This window comes from Carya illinoinensis, chromosome 16 (assembly GCF_018687715.1).
Source record: "Carya illinoinensis cultivar Pawnee chromosome 16, C.illinoinensisPawnee_v1, whole genome shotgun sequence".
In the NCBI taxonomy this organism is placed as follows: domain Eukaryota; kingdom Viridiplantae; phylum Streptophyta; class Magnoliopsida; order Fagales; family Juglandaceae; genus Carya; species Carya illinoinensis.
The window spans coordinates 6519666-6539078 of record NC_056767.1 but is presented as its reverse complement, the minus strand read 5'-3'; the positions used below and the strand labels follow the sequence as shown (position 1 = coordinate 6539078).

General features: G+C 38.6%; 2 protein-coding genes across 2 annotated transcripts; one reads left to right on the top strand and one right to left on the bottom strand.

Moving 5' to 3' along the window:
• Nucleotides 1–9256: 9256 nt before the first annotated feature.
• Nucleotides 9257–10367, bottom strand: LOC122298750 (probable carbohydrate esterase At4g34215). Its single transcript, XM_043108609.1, has 2 exons — nucleotides 9765–10367; nucleotides 9257–9454 (listed from the first exon to the last, which is right to left on the bottom strand). The coding sequence occupies exons 1-2, from the start codon at nucleotides 10365–10367 to the stop codon at nucleotides 9257–9259; spliced, it is 801 nt and encodes a 266-aa protein (XP_042964543.1).
• Nucleotides 10368–11207: 840 nt separating this feature from the next.
• LOC122298749 (probable carbohydrate esterase At4g34215) lies at nucleotides 11208–12342 on the top strand. Its single transcript, XM_043108608.1, has 2 exons — nucleotides 11208–11810; nucleotides 12145–12342. The coding sequence occupies exons 1-2, from the start codon at nucleotides 11208–11210 to the stop codon at nucleotides 12340–12342; spliced, it is 801 nt and encodes a 266-aa protein (XP_042964542.1).
• Nucleotides 12343–19413: the final 7071 nt, after the last annotated feature.

Below are 19413 nucleotides of genomic sequence, written 5' to 3'. Positions count from 1 at the left end.
GATTGGGGAAATGGAAAGGGAGGAGAGAGAGGGGAAGGGAAAGGGGTACTCTCATTCTCAGAATTCAAAAATAATTGAGAAACATTGAGAAAAATTGGGGAAGGGAGAGGGAAGGGAGAGGGAGGAGTGTGTGGGATCCCTTTGTGGGATTCCTTTGTGTCCTCAGTAGTTTACTTAAAAAAATTCACACAATCAAATAACAAACAAGATTAAAAATCAGATTATAATTAAAAACTTAACAATTTCCCGTGCATCATGCGACTGTTCAACAAGTAATTGTTAATAACAATTAATAACTTGTGATTGCTAATTTGTACTTCCTTACGATCTGAACCGCCATATTCAAACTCATATAATAACGGACAAATCCAATTAACATATATACACGTACGCATTGATATGATGCCACATAATACAATAGAGAAATACTATAAAGAAGCCATATGCCACACACCTCCACCTAACTAGTATTTGTTTTTTTTTTTTTTTCTTGTCATTCTATTTAAAAATTCACACATTTAAGCACGAAAATAAAAGGGTAAAAATGACAAATCACATATTAATTAGGTACAGGTATGTGATGTAACATGTAGAATTTCTCAATCCAATATATAACACACATTTAAGTTTTATATAGACAAAATCTGAACCTTAAAAAGTAGCTCACATGGCACCCCCAACCCCCACGTGTTGGAGGGAGCTATGATACTAAGGTGCTAACCTCATGGATCACACACCTCCAATGCAATGTGCAAGTGCGTGCGCACATGCAATATGTGTACAGTTATAAATGCAACGAAAAAATTAAAAGGTGCAGTCTGAACTGCTAATAGTACCAAAAATTCTAATACAACCCAACCATAGAAAGTTCTCAGAAAGAATGTTATAGTCATCTAGCTAATCCAAATGAGAATAAAAGCAAACCCCTCACCCACAACGAAAAATAAATCCCAAGTCATCACTCTTCAGGTGGGGCCGGTCCATTATTCTCAAATCCATCCTCTGCATCAAAGTCTACGGTTCCACAAAACTGTAGGTGGAAACACCACAATGAGATTTCGTAATATCAGCAAGTAAAAATCATAGAAATGACATCCAAGAATACTAACACAAAAAAATATACAATCACATAGCCAACGTGAGAAAAGGGTTTTACAAAAGTTTTGTTTGTCATTACCCAAAGGATTTTATAGAGAAACCACTCACGCCAAAATTGCATTTCCATTTAAAAAGCATTTACTTTATTACAGCATGCACCATGGTCTCCCCTAGGGACTATTTGCACACTCTGGCTCCCTTCATTACACCATAGGTAACGAATGTGCATATGGCTTCGTATCAAGCGATGCTCAGGTCCCCGCTTGGCACCTACGTGACTAGGCATCCTCTAACCCCTGCCAACAGAGGGGCCATGCACAAAGTCGTACTGAGAGCATTATCATCTCGGTCAAGCCTGCTGTCACTTGGTGATAGCCTAGGGGACATCACTCAGTTTCATACTTTCCCAAGCGACTAGAGGAGCTCCACCAGGATAAAATCCCATCTCAACTTGGGGTCATGATGCCCATAAATTCCATACAATCATTTAATTACGCATGCACCGTGGTCTCCCCTAGGGACCATCAACACATTTTGGCTCCCTTCGTTACACCACGAGTAACAACCGTATATGTGACTTCATAAAGAATGATACCTAGCCTTGCTCTCGGCACATACGTAACCAAACATCCTCTAGCCTCCACCAACGGAGAGGCTACAAAGTTGACACAAGAGCATTACCATCTTGTCTGAGCTCGTTGTTGCTCGAAAACATCCCAGAAGATTTCACAATTCCAAAATTTCACAACTACACTCGATTCCCAAAGCTTCACCCGGCCTTCAGCCAACAATTCATCACCAACTACAGTATTATCCCAATGCTCTACAGGGCCCTCCAACCACTTTACCATTCACAACCAAACTACAACAAAACACAGTTTAACAATTTTTCCAATGTCAGTTTTCCAAGGGTCAATCCGAGGTTTTACTTACCAACGTGGAGGATATTTTATGGATGACCGAATCTCCTAGGTTTTGCCTACAGGTTACTTTTGGCTCTAGCACTAGTGTCAGGGTGGTCCTCCAAGCACTCCCTGGAGTCACAAATAGAGAGGTAGTGTGTGTGTTGCATGTACCAATTACTACATAGGAAAAACAAGCTCAGAGTCATATTTGGTCAAGAGTAGAAAATACAATAGGGCAACCTAAGAGGTAATGAGCTTACTATGGTGGAACCTGGAGGGAAGGAGCACAGTGGAGGAGGGAGGCATAAGCATAATGAACTGAGGTAGATTTGGGCTCTAATAGTGGCATTATAATGAGGATCGAGATAAGGACAAGTGTGGTGGGAACTGAGGGTCTGATAGATAGAGGCTCTCGGTGGTCGATGGCAGTAGAGGTGGTGGTTGGCGGTGGTAAATAAAACCCTAAGAGAGAGATAGCTCTAGGCACTGGTTTATGAGCAGATAAAAAAGGTAGAGAGAGCTAGGTCACAACATGGCGGTGGGAGCTTCGCACATAGTTGAGGTCATCGGTGGCTAGATCACGAAGCTTGTGGCCAAGGGAGTAGAGAAACGAAGATTGGGGGGGGGGGGTTTCGTGGTGGGTGTCGAGATCTTGAGGACGGCGACGTGAGGAGATGAAGCTGGTTATGGAGGGCAACAACACGACAACTCTCAATTTCGAACCGAGATACAATGGGGAGGATGAGGGGTGGAAAGATGAGAGAAGACGAGGGGGAGAGAGAACAGGGGGTGGTGGTCAAACAGTGGGAAAGGAGGCCATGTAGCTCCGATGCATGGCTTCGAGGTAACAGTGATATCATGGCGGGTGTGGGGCTCACAGGTTGTAAAGGGAAGGTGCGGCGTGCAAGAGAAGAAGGAAAGGGAGGGAAGAAAAGAGGAAGAAGAAAAATTTTGGGTTTAATCCTTTAAGCCAAAATGACTTTGTACGGGGTAAGGGATTTAGGCTTATTTGTTTCATAGCTTGGGTTCAACACGGGCCAAGCTCACAATAAGAATGGATAAAAGGAATGGGCTTGGGTCTTTAGGGCTAGGCTTCATAGTTCTAGCCCAAGTTGGATTGTGTTATATTGGAATTTCACAAATGTGGTTATGGAATAAAATTTTTCTTACATGATCAACTTCTTATCTTATTGAGCTAATAAATTATTTAATGCTAGACTCGCTAATGGCATGTTTTGTACCTCTACCAACGGACTCAACCAACCTACAACACAAGAAAAGAGAGGGCTCGGTGGGTGGGTGATTCCTCTTATGCCTAAGTTATTTGTATCTATAGTCTTGGAGAGAGTTTTTTATGAATTCTCGAGTATGAGTTTTACGTGTATTTAGGCTATATGTATATACATATCTCTGTCTCTCTAGCTTGAGCCTTTCTTTTTCTTTGTGCATGGTGTTCACTCATTGATTTGGGTGTCATGCCATCTCATTTAATTTGACTGCTCAGGTCAGCTCCTTGGGTCATTTCTCTCACGACAAGTGGTGACGCGCAACCTTTCTCAAGGTACATACCCTGTTAAAGACAAAATCTTCCATCGGGATCTCTACCCCAAATATATCAAGTCATTTAATGGGGCATGACTCCCTACGAATTATTTGGGTGTCATGCCAAATTATTTGGGCATGATTTGGGTGTCATGCCATCTCATTTAATTTGACTACTCAGGTCAGCTCCTTGGGTCATTTCTCTCACGACAAGTGGTGAGTGACGGCCTTTCTCAGGGTACGTACCCTGTTAAAGACAAAATCTTCCATCGAGATCTCCTGCCCCCAAATATATCAAGTCATTTAATGGGGGCATGACTCCCTATGAATTATCTAGATGGAGGTGCATCTATGTGGATGTTGTCTCATCTTCCTATGTGGATTTGAACCTTCTTCTCCTTTGCCATTTGCTGGGCTAGCTAGTAGTATTTGGCCCTTGGGCCTTTGCAAGGTGGACCGGGCTAGCTTGGTGCGGGATGAACATGCCCCAACAAGACTACTCAAAGATTTTATTCATGTTCAGAGGTTTAAATAGAAACATATTTGAACTAGTAAGTACCAATTCAAGTAAATTAACGTTTGAATATGAAACATTTATTTCGATAATTATTTGTAGGACATCTTTTAAAGTAAATTAATGTTTGGATGTTTGTATGACATCATTCCAAACGTTTACTTGACATTCTTCATCAACACATATATACTTGACATTTGAACGTTAAATTGTACGATCTTCTTAGTTTCTGTTCAATCGACGTAGCTTTACAAGTTTATGATTAATTTATGATTTTTCCAAAAGATATTCTCTGCTAACTCTTCAAGCTGACATTGCATACATGGGCACCCTATCTATGCATGCATCTTCTCATTTAGGAGTGCAATCAATCTAAGCAATCCGATCTAGTGATCAGGGCATGCATCCTACCTCTAAAAGCTGGTGTATGAAGAGCAGCTATATGTGAATTTATGTGTGCATGCACTCAATCTAACATCGACACAATGTCGACCCAAGTAAGTCTTGTCTCCCCAGTGGTTAAATCCTCCAATGTAGCCTCTGATCTGTGTGTGTCATCCAATGGGTTAGTTTGCATGGCTGGTAGAAGATGATCCACACAACAAGAGTCCCTTAGTACATACACAACCTATCACTCAATCACTCCTAAGCCAGAGAGGCCAGTTGTTGCTCTAGTAGTAAATGGTAATTATAAGTACCTTGAATGCTAGATTATCAATATGAGAAATGAATTGTACAGACTGCAAATAGACCAATTTTGTGTAAGCTTTTGTAAAAACGTGGACCACACTTTGAAAAAGTGTTAAAAAGCTATTCTTTAATAGTGTGATCCACTTTTTTTAACAAAGATCTTGCACAAGACTTGTCTATTTGAAACTTGTACCTAGCATTACTCAGTAAATATACATAACCCTTGACTTGTATCGGATTCTTGCAAAGAGGACGCTCAAACTATGAGTGAATTGATGTAATCAACATTTGGACATTATAATAAGTGTAGGTTTCATAAACACTTTAGGATGCTAATTGACATCATGGAGCAAGTGATCAAATATCATTTTGAAGAAATTAGAGTGATCAAATAGCATTTTGAAGAAATTAGTTTAGGTCACTAGAAGAAGTATTTTGCTCGACTATGTTTCAATCATAATACTAATTAACGCACTTCATTACAATATTCAAGCCGACTCATCTTACTTTTTTTTTGAAAATTATATACATATATATATATATATATCTCATGCTATTATAGTCTTTGAGAAAAAAATTTGAACACTACAACAGTTGTGGCCAGTTATTTCCAATGAAAATGACTATTTTCTACTAAAATGAGTTTCTTTTTATTGCAAATAGTCATTGTCATCGTATATAATCTGTTACAAATAGTCATTTTTCTTGGAGTGTCGTAAGATGTTTAATTGGTCGATATGGATCAATTAGTTTTGCTACTTTGATCATGGGTACGTAAGAATTTCATTTCAAGATTTATTAGTTTGTATTAAAATCAAGACAACTTCGTAGTAACCATGGGATATTAGAAAAAGATATTCTTTTCTCTATTCCGGGTTATAGTAGTCCAAGTCCAGATGGATTTGGCTCGTGTTTTTTCCACCCTTGCTCGGATATTGTTGGTAAAGATGTTGTAGATGCAATTCAAGATTTCTTGAAAGGTAGCTCTCTCCCAAGATACTATTCGGCTACTTCTTTGGTTCTTATTCCAAAGGTAGATCAACCAACAGGTTTTGATAAGTTCAAACCTATTAGTTTGTGCACCGTGATATATCCTATTAGTTTATGCACCATGATATAAAGTTTGTTCCAAGATCCTAGTTGGACAACTTTCAAGTTCATCCCTCCAGAAATAAGCTTGACTCAAGAAATAATTCACAATATTAATAAACCTCTTCTTGGGGGGAGGGGGGGTAATGTGGTTTCAAAAATTGATATTGCTAAGGCATATGATAGCATCAATTGGGATCTTCTTCATCTTCTTAAACACTTGGGCTTTTCAGATATGGCATGTGGTCTTATAAATCAATGTGTTTGATCTCCGTGGTTCTCTGTAGTGATGAATGGAGTCTCAAAAGGTTTATTCCCAGTTGGGCGTGGTTTATGCCAAGGCGAACCTATCTCACCATGTCTTTTTATTATGGTGGAGGAGATTCTATGCTACATGATTGAGAAATACTTTCTAGATGGCAAGATTAAGCCTTTTTATCACACTCGAGGTACGCCTATTGTCTCTCATCTCCTTTATACCGATTACATTGTTATTTTTGCAAATGGAAATAAAGATTCTATGAAATCGATCTCTAAGATCTTAGAGCTCCATGAAAATTGGTCGTGCCAAAGAGTGAGTAAAGCAAAATCTTTTATTATTTTTTCCAAGAGAATACCTTTGCATAGGAGAAGATCTACCCTTAGTATTACCGGATTTTTTTAGGGTACTTTACCATTCAAGTATCTTAGCATTCCTATTATATATGGAAGAATTAAGGCTATCCATCTAGATGACCTGGTGAGCAGGGTTAGACGCCGAGTAGGGGGTTGGCAAAATAATTTCTTGTCTAATGGGGATCAGTGTTTTGCTTATTAAGCATACTCTTGCAAGTATTCCCATACATACTCTCTCTATTATTCATGGACCTTTGCCAGTGTTAACCACAATTCAAAAATGCATGTCGAATTTCTTCTGGCGTGCTAGGGAGGGGGAAACAAAGAACACTAATGTTCTTGGCAGAATATTAGCAAGCCATGTCAAGAGGGAGGGTTAGGTATAAAGGACCTCAAAGAGATTCAAAAATCTCTTCATATGAAGTTTGCTTGGAAAGTTATTAAGGAGAATTCCTTGTGGTCGAATTTCTTTCATGGCAAATACATTAAATATAATCATATTTCTCTTGTCAACAAGGCAAAAGGTATTAGATTTTGGAAAAGTATTATGTCTTGCATGCCAGAGGTTCTAAAAAATTCCACATGGATACTAAAGGATAGCAATATTTCCTTTTGGAGGGATAACTAGTTTGTGGAGGGCCCGCTTTGTTAAAAAGTTTCCATTTCTAATTTTTTAAATCTTAGAGTGAAGGACTGTAGAGTGGAGTCTGGTTGGGATGTCTCTTTGCTTCAAAGTTTAATTGGGGAAAGACATGCGGCTATAATTCTCTGTATGCTTTGTAATGCTAAAGCTAGGGAAGACATCTTAGTGTGGACAAGTAATTCTGATGATAAATTTTCTACTCATAATGCTTGGGACATTCTGAAAGTTCGATCTCCCAAGGTATAGTGGTCGCACTAGGTTTGGAATTCTATTTTGCCCTATGATGTTTCTATTAGTGCTTGGAAGGCTTTCAATTCTTCTTGAAGTGTTGATGATCGATTGAGAAAGGTGGGCATTCCTATTGCCTCCAAGTGTGATTGTTGTGTGAAGGGTTGCTATGAAGATCAAAATCATGTTTTGGCCGGTGGGGATTTTGCTCAACAGATATGGAAGAAAGCTACTATGCTTGTTGGCTTCAATTATGTTCCTCAGCAAGATTGGCATAACACTATTTTCATGTGGTTTGGTAAGGCTTCTAAGCATTCTCAATTGGGCCAACTTCTGGGATTAATTCCTATGATTATCACTTGGCGACTCTGGATAAGAAGATGTAAATGCCACATGGAAGTTTTCTACAGCTCGATCAATGTAGTTTGGTGGGACATTTTGTATTGGATTGGACGAGTTGGTGAAAAATTGAAAGCAGGTGCATCCCCAATAGCTCATGATGATGAGTTTATTTTACAAAGTCTCGGGATTCCTATTAAACCCCCAAAAACTAAATCTATGCGCATTGTCAAGTGGTTTAAACCTATTCAAGGTCTTGTGAAGCTGATTGTGGATGGCAATTATCTAGGCAATTCGGGCCTTTCGAGTGCTGGAGGGGTTATCAAAGATCATAGTGGACATTTGATTAGAGGTTTTGTGGAACATATTGGCCTTGGTTCAAATAATTATGATGAAGGGATGGGGCTCTTTTTTGGATTACGGATTGTGAAAGGCTTGAATCTAGTTAATGTTGATATTGAGCTTGATTCTATGATTTTTTTTCCAACGGGTGCAGAAAGCTCATTGTGGTCGATGGTATTTTGAAGATTTTTGGGAAGAAAATCTTGAAATTCTTAGTACACTAAACTATTCTATTTCTCATGTGTATAGATAAGGTAATGCTCCTGCAGATTTTTTGGCTCGGATGGGTTTAGAAGGTAATAGTATGATATGGGAGGATTTTTCTTTACTTCCACATTTACTGAAAGTGAAGACAGACAAATTGGGTCTTCCGCATATTACATTTGGTTAATTTTGTTTATTTTATAAATTGTTAATAATATTTTTGCTGCTTTTGTTGGTCTTGGTTATAGAGTTTAAGGTTTTTTTTTTTCTTTTTTCTTTTTTAACACTTGAGTTTTGGGTGTTCTTTTACTACTATTTTGTAACCCCCCCTCCCCCCCGCCGGAAAGTTTGTTTTATTACCACGGTATTTCTCGGCAATGAATGAGGGTTTATGAATAAAATTGAGAATGGGTCACTCTTGGACATGTGGCCCTAACTTTTTAACAAAAAAAAAAAAAAAGACATGGGATGTTAGACTTCCAAGCTAGCGCTATCTCAGGATTAATGATATTTTTTTTTTCATTCTAGATGTTGTCATTTTCAAATACATTAATAGGTAATATTATATTTTGAGGTGTTGTTAATTTAATTAAGTGGTTGATATATGAAACCATTTAAAATATAATTGATCAGACTGCATGACTAAAAATGTCATGCACGCAACCAATGGAAATCGTAGAAGATAATGGAGAAACATGCATGCTAATCATAGATTCCAAGCAACTTAGGCACAACATTTCCTATACGTTTAATTATGATTTTTCCCCGGTAAGTACTATTCATGATTCCATGCATGCACAAGTTTTAATTCTCATGATAGTTCAAATATTTCTCTAGCTACCAAAGGGCATCATATTGGCTAGAGTACTACATCATAATCAAACGAAATTAAAACATTAACATTGAAAGAAAGAGCAATATTAATGGATCATATATAGGACATTTCTCTCCCATTTCACATGATGGATACAGACACATCATCTTATAATTTACTTAGATTATTGAATTTCAATGATCAACCAAGTTTAATTACTGGCTTAATTACTTCTAATGGTAAAAGTTGTTTAGAAAACTATCAGCTAGCTTTTGACCAATGCTAACAGCAGACTTTGTATCCAAATGCAAATGATCTGGTAATAGGGTCAAGCCCATGGCATCAACGTGCACAACATTCTTCAGGTTTATATTTAGCTGAGCATCTCTTACATTTGTTAGGAAGTTTCCTTCTCCAGCAGAAATTACAACCTGCAAAAAATATGTATATATATATATATATATGTTTAAAATTTTTATAATGATTTGCAAAGATGCGTTATATATATATATATATATATGTTGCATGTACTCTAACCAATTTGTGAAAGGAGAAATGATTTAGACACAAAAAGCTTTTGTTAGATTGTAATGTCAATTTTATTATAAGCTAGATATATCTAATGTATCATATATGGCATGAAATTATGTCAATCTGTAAGTTTAAAACCATATATGAAATTAAGAAACTTTACACAAACATATTGAACTAAGAAAGCAATAAATAAACAAAAGAAAATACCAAGATAATAGGGAGGTTAGGAGAGTTGAGATCTTGTCTAACATCATTGAAGAACTTCTCCAACCTTCCCTTATAGAGCATGGAGTCTTGCTCTCCACAATCACTCTCTCCTTGATACCAAAGCAGAGCACGAATATTTCCACCACTTTCCCTTGCAGCTCTTGCCCTATCCACCAACTGATTGTATAGTGTAGTACCCTTTTGCCAACTTTCTATCTTTGTTCCTCCTATTGCGCAAGGGACCAGACCAATCACTCCTAAGTCTATACGTTTTGCCAATATTTCATTGGAAAAAGGCATGCCTGGTCCTACCCCGCAGGTCTTCAAATTATCAATTTCCTTATGGAGAGGATCACGAGCTATGTCCCAAGTCTTGTTTAATGATAGTGTGAGGATGTTGGGAGTGGGAGTGCATTGTGGAGGAACTTTTCCATCCCACTTGAGCAAGTTGGTTTTGGTGTCATTGTAAACACCTCCACGTCCAGCCATGTTGCTTTGTCCTGCTAAAAGGAATATGTTGTTGGGTTTATGCCCGGAGAGCCCTCCGGGCATAACATTCCCAACACCAGGAACAAATACAAAGAAGATGAAGGAAAGAAACATCCTTTTTTCTTGTCTTTTAGATGTTGTAGGAGTGATAGTTGTGCAATGATGGAAGAGAAGCACCAGGTTGCATCTTACATTTATATATGACTTGGAACTCCATTTTAGGTTGCGTACAGAGTGTATGATTTGTTTCTAGCCCTTAACTCTCTAACCAAGAAAACAAATTACTAGCACTCAATATCCGAAGTTTTCGACCACTAAAAAGATAGCATGTTTGCTTGTCTTGTGATTTTTTATTTTAATTTAGGAAAATGATTGAGACATAATATTTTTTTACAACATTATTACTACCCATCGAGGCTATTTTCGTAAATATAGTACTCATTTTGTCACACCCCATACCATGGGAACCTTTTAACCTGAATCCATAATAATAAGAAAGCTGAAATATAATATTTCATAACAAACCAAGTACCTAAATGTAAGATAAGATAAGATAAATGTAAGATAAATGTGACAGGATTATAAGATAAACGTAAGATAAGCGTCAAGTGGCATAAGTTGATTGGTGAGATTTTAGAGACTATGTAGTAGCGTTTACTTTTGTAAAAATGTTGTAAAAAAATATTATGCCTCAATCATTTCCCTAAATTAAAATAAAAAAATCACAAGACAAGCAAACATGCTATCCTTTTAGTGGTCGAAAACTCCGGATATTGAGTGCTAGTAATTTGTTTTCTTGGTTAGAGAGTTAAGGGCTAGGAACAAATCATACACTCTGTATGCAACCTAAAATGGAGTTCCAAGTCATATATAAATGTAAGATGCAACCTGCTGCTTCTCTTCCATCATTGCACAACTATCACTCCTACAACATCTAGAAGACAAGAAAAAAGGATGTTTCTTTCCTTCATCTTCTTTGTATTTGTTCCTGGTGTTGGGAATGTTATGCCCGGAGGGCCCTCCGGGCATAAACCCAACAACATATTCCTTTTAGCAGGACAAAGCAACATGGCTGGACGTGGAGGCGTTTACAATGACACCAAAACCAACTTGCTCAAGTGGGATGGAAAAGTTCCTCCACAATGCACTCCCACTCCCAACATCCTCGCACTATCTTTAAACAAGACTTGGGACATAGCCCGTGATCCCCTCCATAAGGAAATTGATAATTTGAAGACCTGCGGGGTGGGACCAGGCATGCCTTTTTCCAATGAAATATTGGCAAAACGTCCAGACTTAGGAGTGATTGGTCTAGTCCCTTGCGCAATAGGAGGAACAAAGATAGAAAATTGGCAAAAGGGTACTACACTATACAATCAGTTGGTAGATAGGGCAAGAGCTGCAAGGGAAAGCGATGGAAATATTCGTGTGCTGCTTTGGTATCTCGGAGAGAGTGATTGTGGAGAGCAAGACTCCATGCTCTATAAGGGAAGGCTAGAGAAGTTCTTCAATGATGTTCGACAAGATCTCAACTCTCCAGACCTTCCTATTATCTTGGTATTTTCTTTTGTTTATTTATTGCTTTGTTAGTTAAATATGTTTGTGTAAATTTTCTTAATTTTATGTATGGTTTTAAATTTACAGACTGACATAGTTTCATACCATATATGATACATTAGATATATCTAGCTTATAATAAAATTGACATTACAATCTAACATAAGCTTTTTGTGGCTAAATCATTTCTCCTTTCACAAATTGGTTAGAGTACATGCAACACACACACACACACACACACACACACACACACACACACACACACACATATATATAACGCATCTTTGCAAATCATTATAAAAATTCTAAACTTATATATATGTATTTTTTGCAGGTTGTAATTTCTGCTGGAGAAGGAAACTTCCTAAGAAATGTAAGAGATGCTCAGCTGAATATAAACCTGAAGAATGTTGTGCACGTTGATGCCATGGGCTTAACCCTATTACCAGATCATTTGCATTTGGATACAAAGTCTGTTGTTAGCATTGGTCAGAAGCTAGCTGATAGTTTTCTAAACAACTTTTACCATTAGAAGTAATTAAGCCAGTAATTAAACCTGGTTGATCGTTGAAATTCAATAATCTAAGTAAATTATAAGATGATGTGTCTATATCCATCATGTGAAATGGGAGTGCAGTGTCCTATATATGATCCATTAATATTGCTCTTTCTTTCTATGTTACTATTTTTATTTCGTTTGGTTATGATGTAGTACTCGAGCTAATATGCTGCCCTTTGGTAGCTAGAGAAATATTTAAACTATCATGAGAATTAAAACTCATGCATGGAATCATGAGTAGTACTTAACGGGGAAAAATCATAATTAAGTGTATAGGAAATGTTGTGCCTAAGTTGCTTCGAATCTATGATCAGCATGCATGTTTCACCATTGTCTTCTACGATTTCCATTTGTTGCGCGCACGACATTTTTAGTCATGCAGTTTGATCAATTATATTGTAAATGGTTTCATATATCAACCACTTAATTAAATTAACAACTGCTCAAAATATGATATATTAGCTATTGTATTTGAAAATGACAACATCTAGAATGAAACAAATAAATAAATAAATAATCATTTATCCTGAGATGGCGCTAGCTAGTGGGATGCTTGAAAGTCTAATATGCCATGGTTTTTTTTTTAAGAGTTGCGGCCACATGTCCAAGAGCCCATTCCCAATTTTATTCATAAATTCTTATTTATGGCAGATAAATACTGTGGTAATAAAACACACTAGGATTTTACAAAATAGGAGTAGAGGAACACCCAAAACCCAAGTGTTATATAAAAATAATAAAAAAGAAAAAGAAAGAAAAAAGAACCTTAAACTCTATAACCAAGACCAACAAAAGCAGCAAAAATATTATTAAAGCCTAAATACACGTAAAACTCATACCCGAGAATTCATAAAAAAAAAAAAAGAAAAATATAGTTGCAAGCACAATTGTGCACTAATCTGTGCACCAATGTGATGTGATTGGTCAAAAAGTAGATTTTATTGAAAACAGTGTTAATTTAAATTTTAAGTATGAATAAATCAGTATTGGTACACAGATTAGTGCGCGACTGTGCTTGTATGTAGCAAAACTCAAAAAAAAAACTCTCTCCAAGACTATATATACAAATAACTTAGGCATAAGAGGTATCACCCACCCATCGAGCCCTCTCTTTTCATGTGTTGTAGGTTGGTTGAGTCCATTGGTAGAGGTACAAAACACGCCATTAACAAGTCTAGCATTGAATAATTTATTAGCTTGATAAGATAAGAAATTGATCGCGTAAGAAAAAATTTATTCCGTAACCACATAATTCTGGGTTTTATGAAATTCCAATATAACACAATCCAACTTGGGCTAGAACTATGAAGCCCAGCCCTAAAGACCCAAGCCCATTCCTTTTATCCATTCTTATTGTGAGCTTGGCCCATGTAAAACCCAAGATGTAAAACAAATAGGCCTAAATCCCTTACCATGTACGACGTTATTTTGGCTTAAAGGATTAAACCCTAAATTTTTCTTCTTCCTCTTTTCTTCCCTCCCTTTTCTTCTTCTCTTGCATGTCGCACCTTCCATCTATAACCCGTGAACCCCAAGCCCGCCATGATCTGGCCGCTACCTCGAAGCCACGCATCGGAGCTACCTGGCCTCATTTCCCACCGTCTAACCACCAAACCCTATTCTCTCTCCCCCTTGTCTTCTCTCATCTTTCCACCCCTCATCCTCCCCACTGCATCTTGGTTCCCAACTAAGAGTGGTCGTGTCGTTGCCCTCCGTCACCAGCTTCATCTCCGCACGTTGCCATCCTCCAGATCTTGACACCATCGCAAAACCCCCCATCTTCATTTCTCTCCTCCCTCAGCAACATGCTTCATGATCCAGCCACCGATGACTCAATGACATGTGAAGCTCCCACCTCCATGTCATGACCCAACTCTCTCTACCTCTCTGATCTGCTCATAAACTAGTGCCTAGAGCTATTTCTCTCCTAGGGTTTTATTCACCACCTATGCTGCCATCGACCACCGAGAACCTCTATCTATTAGACCCTTTGTCCCTATCCCGATCCTCACTATAATGCCACTATTGGCCATACTAAATCTACCGTTGTTCACTATGCTCACTATTAGAGCCCCTAGGCTATCGTCAGGCAACAACAGGCTCGATCGAGATGATAACGCTCTTGGTATGATTTCATGCATGGCCCCTCTATTGGCAAGGGTTAGAGGCGCTATTTCGCAAAGCTGAGCATCGCTTGATACGAAGCCATATACACGGTTGTTAGCCATGGTGTAACGAAGGGAGCCAGAGTGTGCAGATGGTCCCTAGGGGGGACCATGGTGCATGACGTAATAAAGTAAATGCTTTTTAAATGGAAATGCAATTTTGACGTGAGTGGTTTCTCTGTAAAATCCTTTGGGTAATGACAAATGAAACTTTTGTAAAACCCCTTACTCACGTTCGTAGGGTTTTAAGGGGCCAAGAGGACATAGCAAGGGGCTTCGAGCTTCCCTTTTCCCAAGTCTTTGCAAGCTCCATACCGGAAACTAGCAGTATCAAAAGCTACCTTAGGGGGATTCAACCAAGAATTTCTCCAGAAATGTAGGCACAACTGAACTTACCTTTCCTTAAGGCTGATGTTAAGGGGGTGCTAAAACAAATGTCGCCTTTTAAATCCCCCGAGCCGGATGGATTCAGTGTAGGCTTTTACAAAGATCTTTGGGAACTTGTAGGGGAAGATGTTAGTGTAGCTGTATTGGAATACTTGCAAACTAGACATATAGCTTAGGGACTCAATCACACTCATATAGCTTTGGTGCCCAAGGTAAATTCCCCCTCTACTATGCATCACTTTAGGCCTATTAGCTTATGCAACGTATTGTACAAATTGATCTCCAAAGTTCTAGCCAATAGACTTAATGGGGTGCTATCAAAAATAATCTCCTGGAACCAAAGTGCTTTCATTCTCGATAGATTAATCTTGGACAACGTTATGGTGGCGTATGAGTTGCTCCACTCTATGAACTCAAAGCATATAGGGAAATCGGGCTAGTATGGCTATAAAACTTGACATGTCAAAAGCCTACGTCCACGTCGAATGGGCTCTTTTGGAAGCCATGTTACTAAAGTTAGGTTTCTTAGGAAAATGGACCAGTTTATTAATGGGTTGTATAAAATCATTTAGTTATTATGTGCTAGTTAATGGGATACCTGGCGAGAATATCACTCCAACTAGGGGTTGAGACAAGGAGACCCTCTATCTCCTTATCTCTTCCTCATATGTGCAAAGGGTCTCTCCTCACTCTTACAAGTAGATGAATGGAATGGTGGTATCCAAGGAGTTTCGGTAAGGATAAATCACCTCCTCTTCACCCATGATAGCGTTATTTTCTGTAGGGCTAAAATGGAGGAGTGGGCAAGATTCATTCATTTGCTGAACATCTATGAAAGAGCATCAAGCCAAACACTAAAAAAACAAAAAATGTCCTTATTTTTCAGTTATAACACTAGAGCTAACGCAAAAGCTTTTATTCTTCACCTTACAGCAGGAACTTCTTGTGATGACAATAACAAATACCTGGGGCTACCTACTTTCATTGGGAGGTCAAAATATAACATTTTCCAAGGATTAAAGGAGAAAATATGGAAGCAGATGCATAGCTAGAAGAATGCCTTTCTCTCATCTGCAGGAAAAGAGATCCTCATCAAAAGTGTACTGCAAGCCATTACTGCATATACAATGAGCATTTTTAAACTTCCAATGAGGCTAATCAAAGAAATTGAAATGACATTCTCTAAATTTTGGTAGAGCCACAACAAGGAAGTTTCCAAACAACTTGGTAGCCTTGGTTTCCGAGATATGCATTGTTTCAACCGAGCGCTACTTGCAAAACAAGTATGGAGAATTTACAAGCATCCATCTTCTCTAGTGGCCCAGCTCTACAAGGCGAAGTATTTTAAGTATTCTCGGGTTCTTGAAGCTCAACTTAGACTTGGCTCCTCTTACATTTGGCAAGGGTTATGCTCAGTTATGGACCTAGTCAAGAAAGGGTTAGTTTGGCGAGTCAGAAATGGTAAAACTATATGAATATGAAGGACAAATAAATCCCAAGAGCAAACACTTCGAGGTACAAACCATTCCCAAAACTCTCACTAGAATCAATTGTCTTTTGTCTCATTGATTCAAATAGCCTTAGCTGGAAGAAAGAGTTGATTGAAATTGTCTTCAACCCTGAAGAAGTGGACCTTAGTTTCAGCCTACCCATTAGTCTAAGAGGTGTAGAAGACACTTCAATATGGGGCTTCTCTCAGGCCGAGGATTACTAAAAGGAAATTTGGAAACTTGGAGTGGTGGGGAAGGTAAAACAGTTCCTATGGCAATCAGTTTCTAATCTCCTACCCACAAAGGAAAATCTTTTCCATAAGAAGATCTTGGACAGCCCTCTCTGCCCAATGTGCAACGCTGGAAGTGAAACAATTCTCCATGGATTATGGGAGTGCCCGATTGCTAGGGATGTTTGGGGGGAGAGGGATACCCTTGTCTCAAAATGGGGGAATAGTTATGATAATTTTGCTGGCTTGTGAGTTGAATTATGTTGCAAACTTGAAGCTAGAAACCTTGACTTGGTTGCTGTAGTTTGCTATAGGATTGGCAAAGGAGGAATGACTTAATTTTCAAGAAAAAATTATATGGCCCGAAAGCTCTCATTAATACTACAATTTCTAATATTGAAGACTTACCATGGCATAGGGAGAATTTTTGGCAAGGCAGGGGCCCGAGGTGCATCAAGTTGAAGAGACATCTTGGCAACCTCCTTCATCTACATGGCTCAAGGTAAACTTTGATGCTAGTTTCTATAAATCTGAGTTGTTGATGGGAATGGGTATTGTAATCTAACACTCAAATAGTGACCCACATGTAATGTTGGCTGCCCACAAAGAGACTGTTTCATCAGCCTTCCTAGCTGAAGGTTTTGCTCTCTTGAGAGCTTTCACTCTATGTGCTGAACTAGGAATAACTAAGGCCAAATTTGAGGGGGATGCAAAGATGGTCATAGATGCAGTCGAGGATTCTACTCCAGATCACTCATGGGATGGACAACTTATTGAAGACCTCAAGCATGTGTTGGGGACCCATCCTAGTTGGAAGCTCTCTTATGTAAACAAAGTGGGCAACATGAATTAGCTAAGCTAGACTTTTCATTTGTAAATGAATCTATCTGGATGGAAGAAGGGACATGTGTGGTCACACCTCTCATTTCTTTTGATAAACTTTGTACTAGTGATTTATGAAATATTACAAGTTCCCTTTCAAAAAGAGAGGAAAAAAAAAAAGCTGAATCTCATCTATTTAATTATATAAAAGAAAAATTTTGACTTACTGACTTGGCATCATACCGCATTAATTGGAAAAAAACAAAATTTGCCCCACATCGTATACCGCTTCACACGTAAACCAACCCCCCCCCCCCGCGGCGGGTGGCGTGTGCTTGAGCTTCACACGTAGCTCTTTCAAGTACTGCTTCTCCTGTCTTCATTTTGATGTCGTCCTTTTTTGTTTCTCTCTTCTTTCTTCATTTCTTCTTTCAGAAAAAATTTTCCTTTCTTTTTTCACTTGAAAAAAATCATCTTTTTCGTTTCTCTCTCTTTTTTGTTTCGATGAGTTCTTTCTTTCTTCATTTGAAAAAATCATCTTTTTCGTGTCTCTCTTTTTCCTGTTTCAATGAGTTGGGCAGTTTCTATCTACAAGCCATTTCTATCTTGAGGGCTTCTCTGTTTCCTTCCCGGTATGGGCGACCAGGGTGATGATAGCGATGACAATCGCACAAGAACCACCTACAGGTGGGAACAACGTTTGCACCTCTGTTTTGCTACCCAAAAATAGAGCAGATTTGTGCTCTCAACCCGTGCATAGCAAAAGCCGAGTGACGTCACCACGAGTAGTGGAATAGAAACTTCAGATTTCCAGTGATGGGTTGATTCTCATGGCTTCTACAACTAGTCTGAACCAAAATGAGTCCTACGATGATGGTTCATCATCTTACTTCTTGAAGGGAAACGACTATCCGTTGCGGGTGTTAGGATCTTGTTGAGGAAGAAAGAGATGGATGTTGTAGATGAAGAAGAAATGTAAAGACTAAGAGAAATGGAAGAGATAAATGGATAAAAGGATGAGAGTTCATTCACTCAGAAAAATAACCACGGGTCCGTTCGAGGCAACCCAACCTCCTGCAATGGCCTAGTGTATTCTGAAAGAGGTTTGATAAGGATCAGCCACTATTCATGTTGCACACCACACACTTATAGGTTTTTATAGGGTGTAGAGATGTTTTTCATAGAATATATAGATGTTTTTTATAGGGTGTATAGTGTGCAGTAGTAAATAGTGGCTGCTCCCAATATTTTCTCATTCTGAAATTCCACACCCCACTACACTTTGTCTTCATCCCTGTATATACTGCTAATGTAACGGAAATTGTCTTACACTAATAAGAGAAAAGTAAAACAATAGTAAATGACAGGAATACATAAAGACAGAAATAAAAGGGTCACAGCCCTTTGGATGCTGCGTTTCATATAAATGAAAAGCGGCATTGCAGCTTGACTCCAGGTAAGGCTTGGTCTTCTCTTTAGTACTTGCTAACCGACACTTCCAGATGCAATCTCCTCTGCTTCTTCAGCTCTTCTCTTTCTCGATAGTTGAGGTCCCTCATAGTGGGCTTCACATGGCAAGAGCAACAAGCAGTGCATGTTTGTTCATCTGCACCAAAAGTCAAAAGATACGATATGTTTACACTGGAGACGACTGACAGTGTGACACCCCCAAATCCCCCCGTACAGACACGGGGAAATCGAGACGTCCGGATGGTGACATCACGGGTCACCATCCTATCGCCAAGTGCCAAGTGTGTGTATAAGCAACATATGTGCATGAAGAAATACGCAGCAGATAGCAAAATCATAAACTAAGTACTAGAATTTTTTATTGTTTAATACAAAGCCGTTCAAAACATACATAATAAAATATTACGAGATACAAATATTGTTTCAAACCAAACTACAAAGCATAACTTCCAAATCAAAACTCCGGCAGAGCCGCTTCGT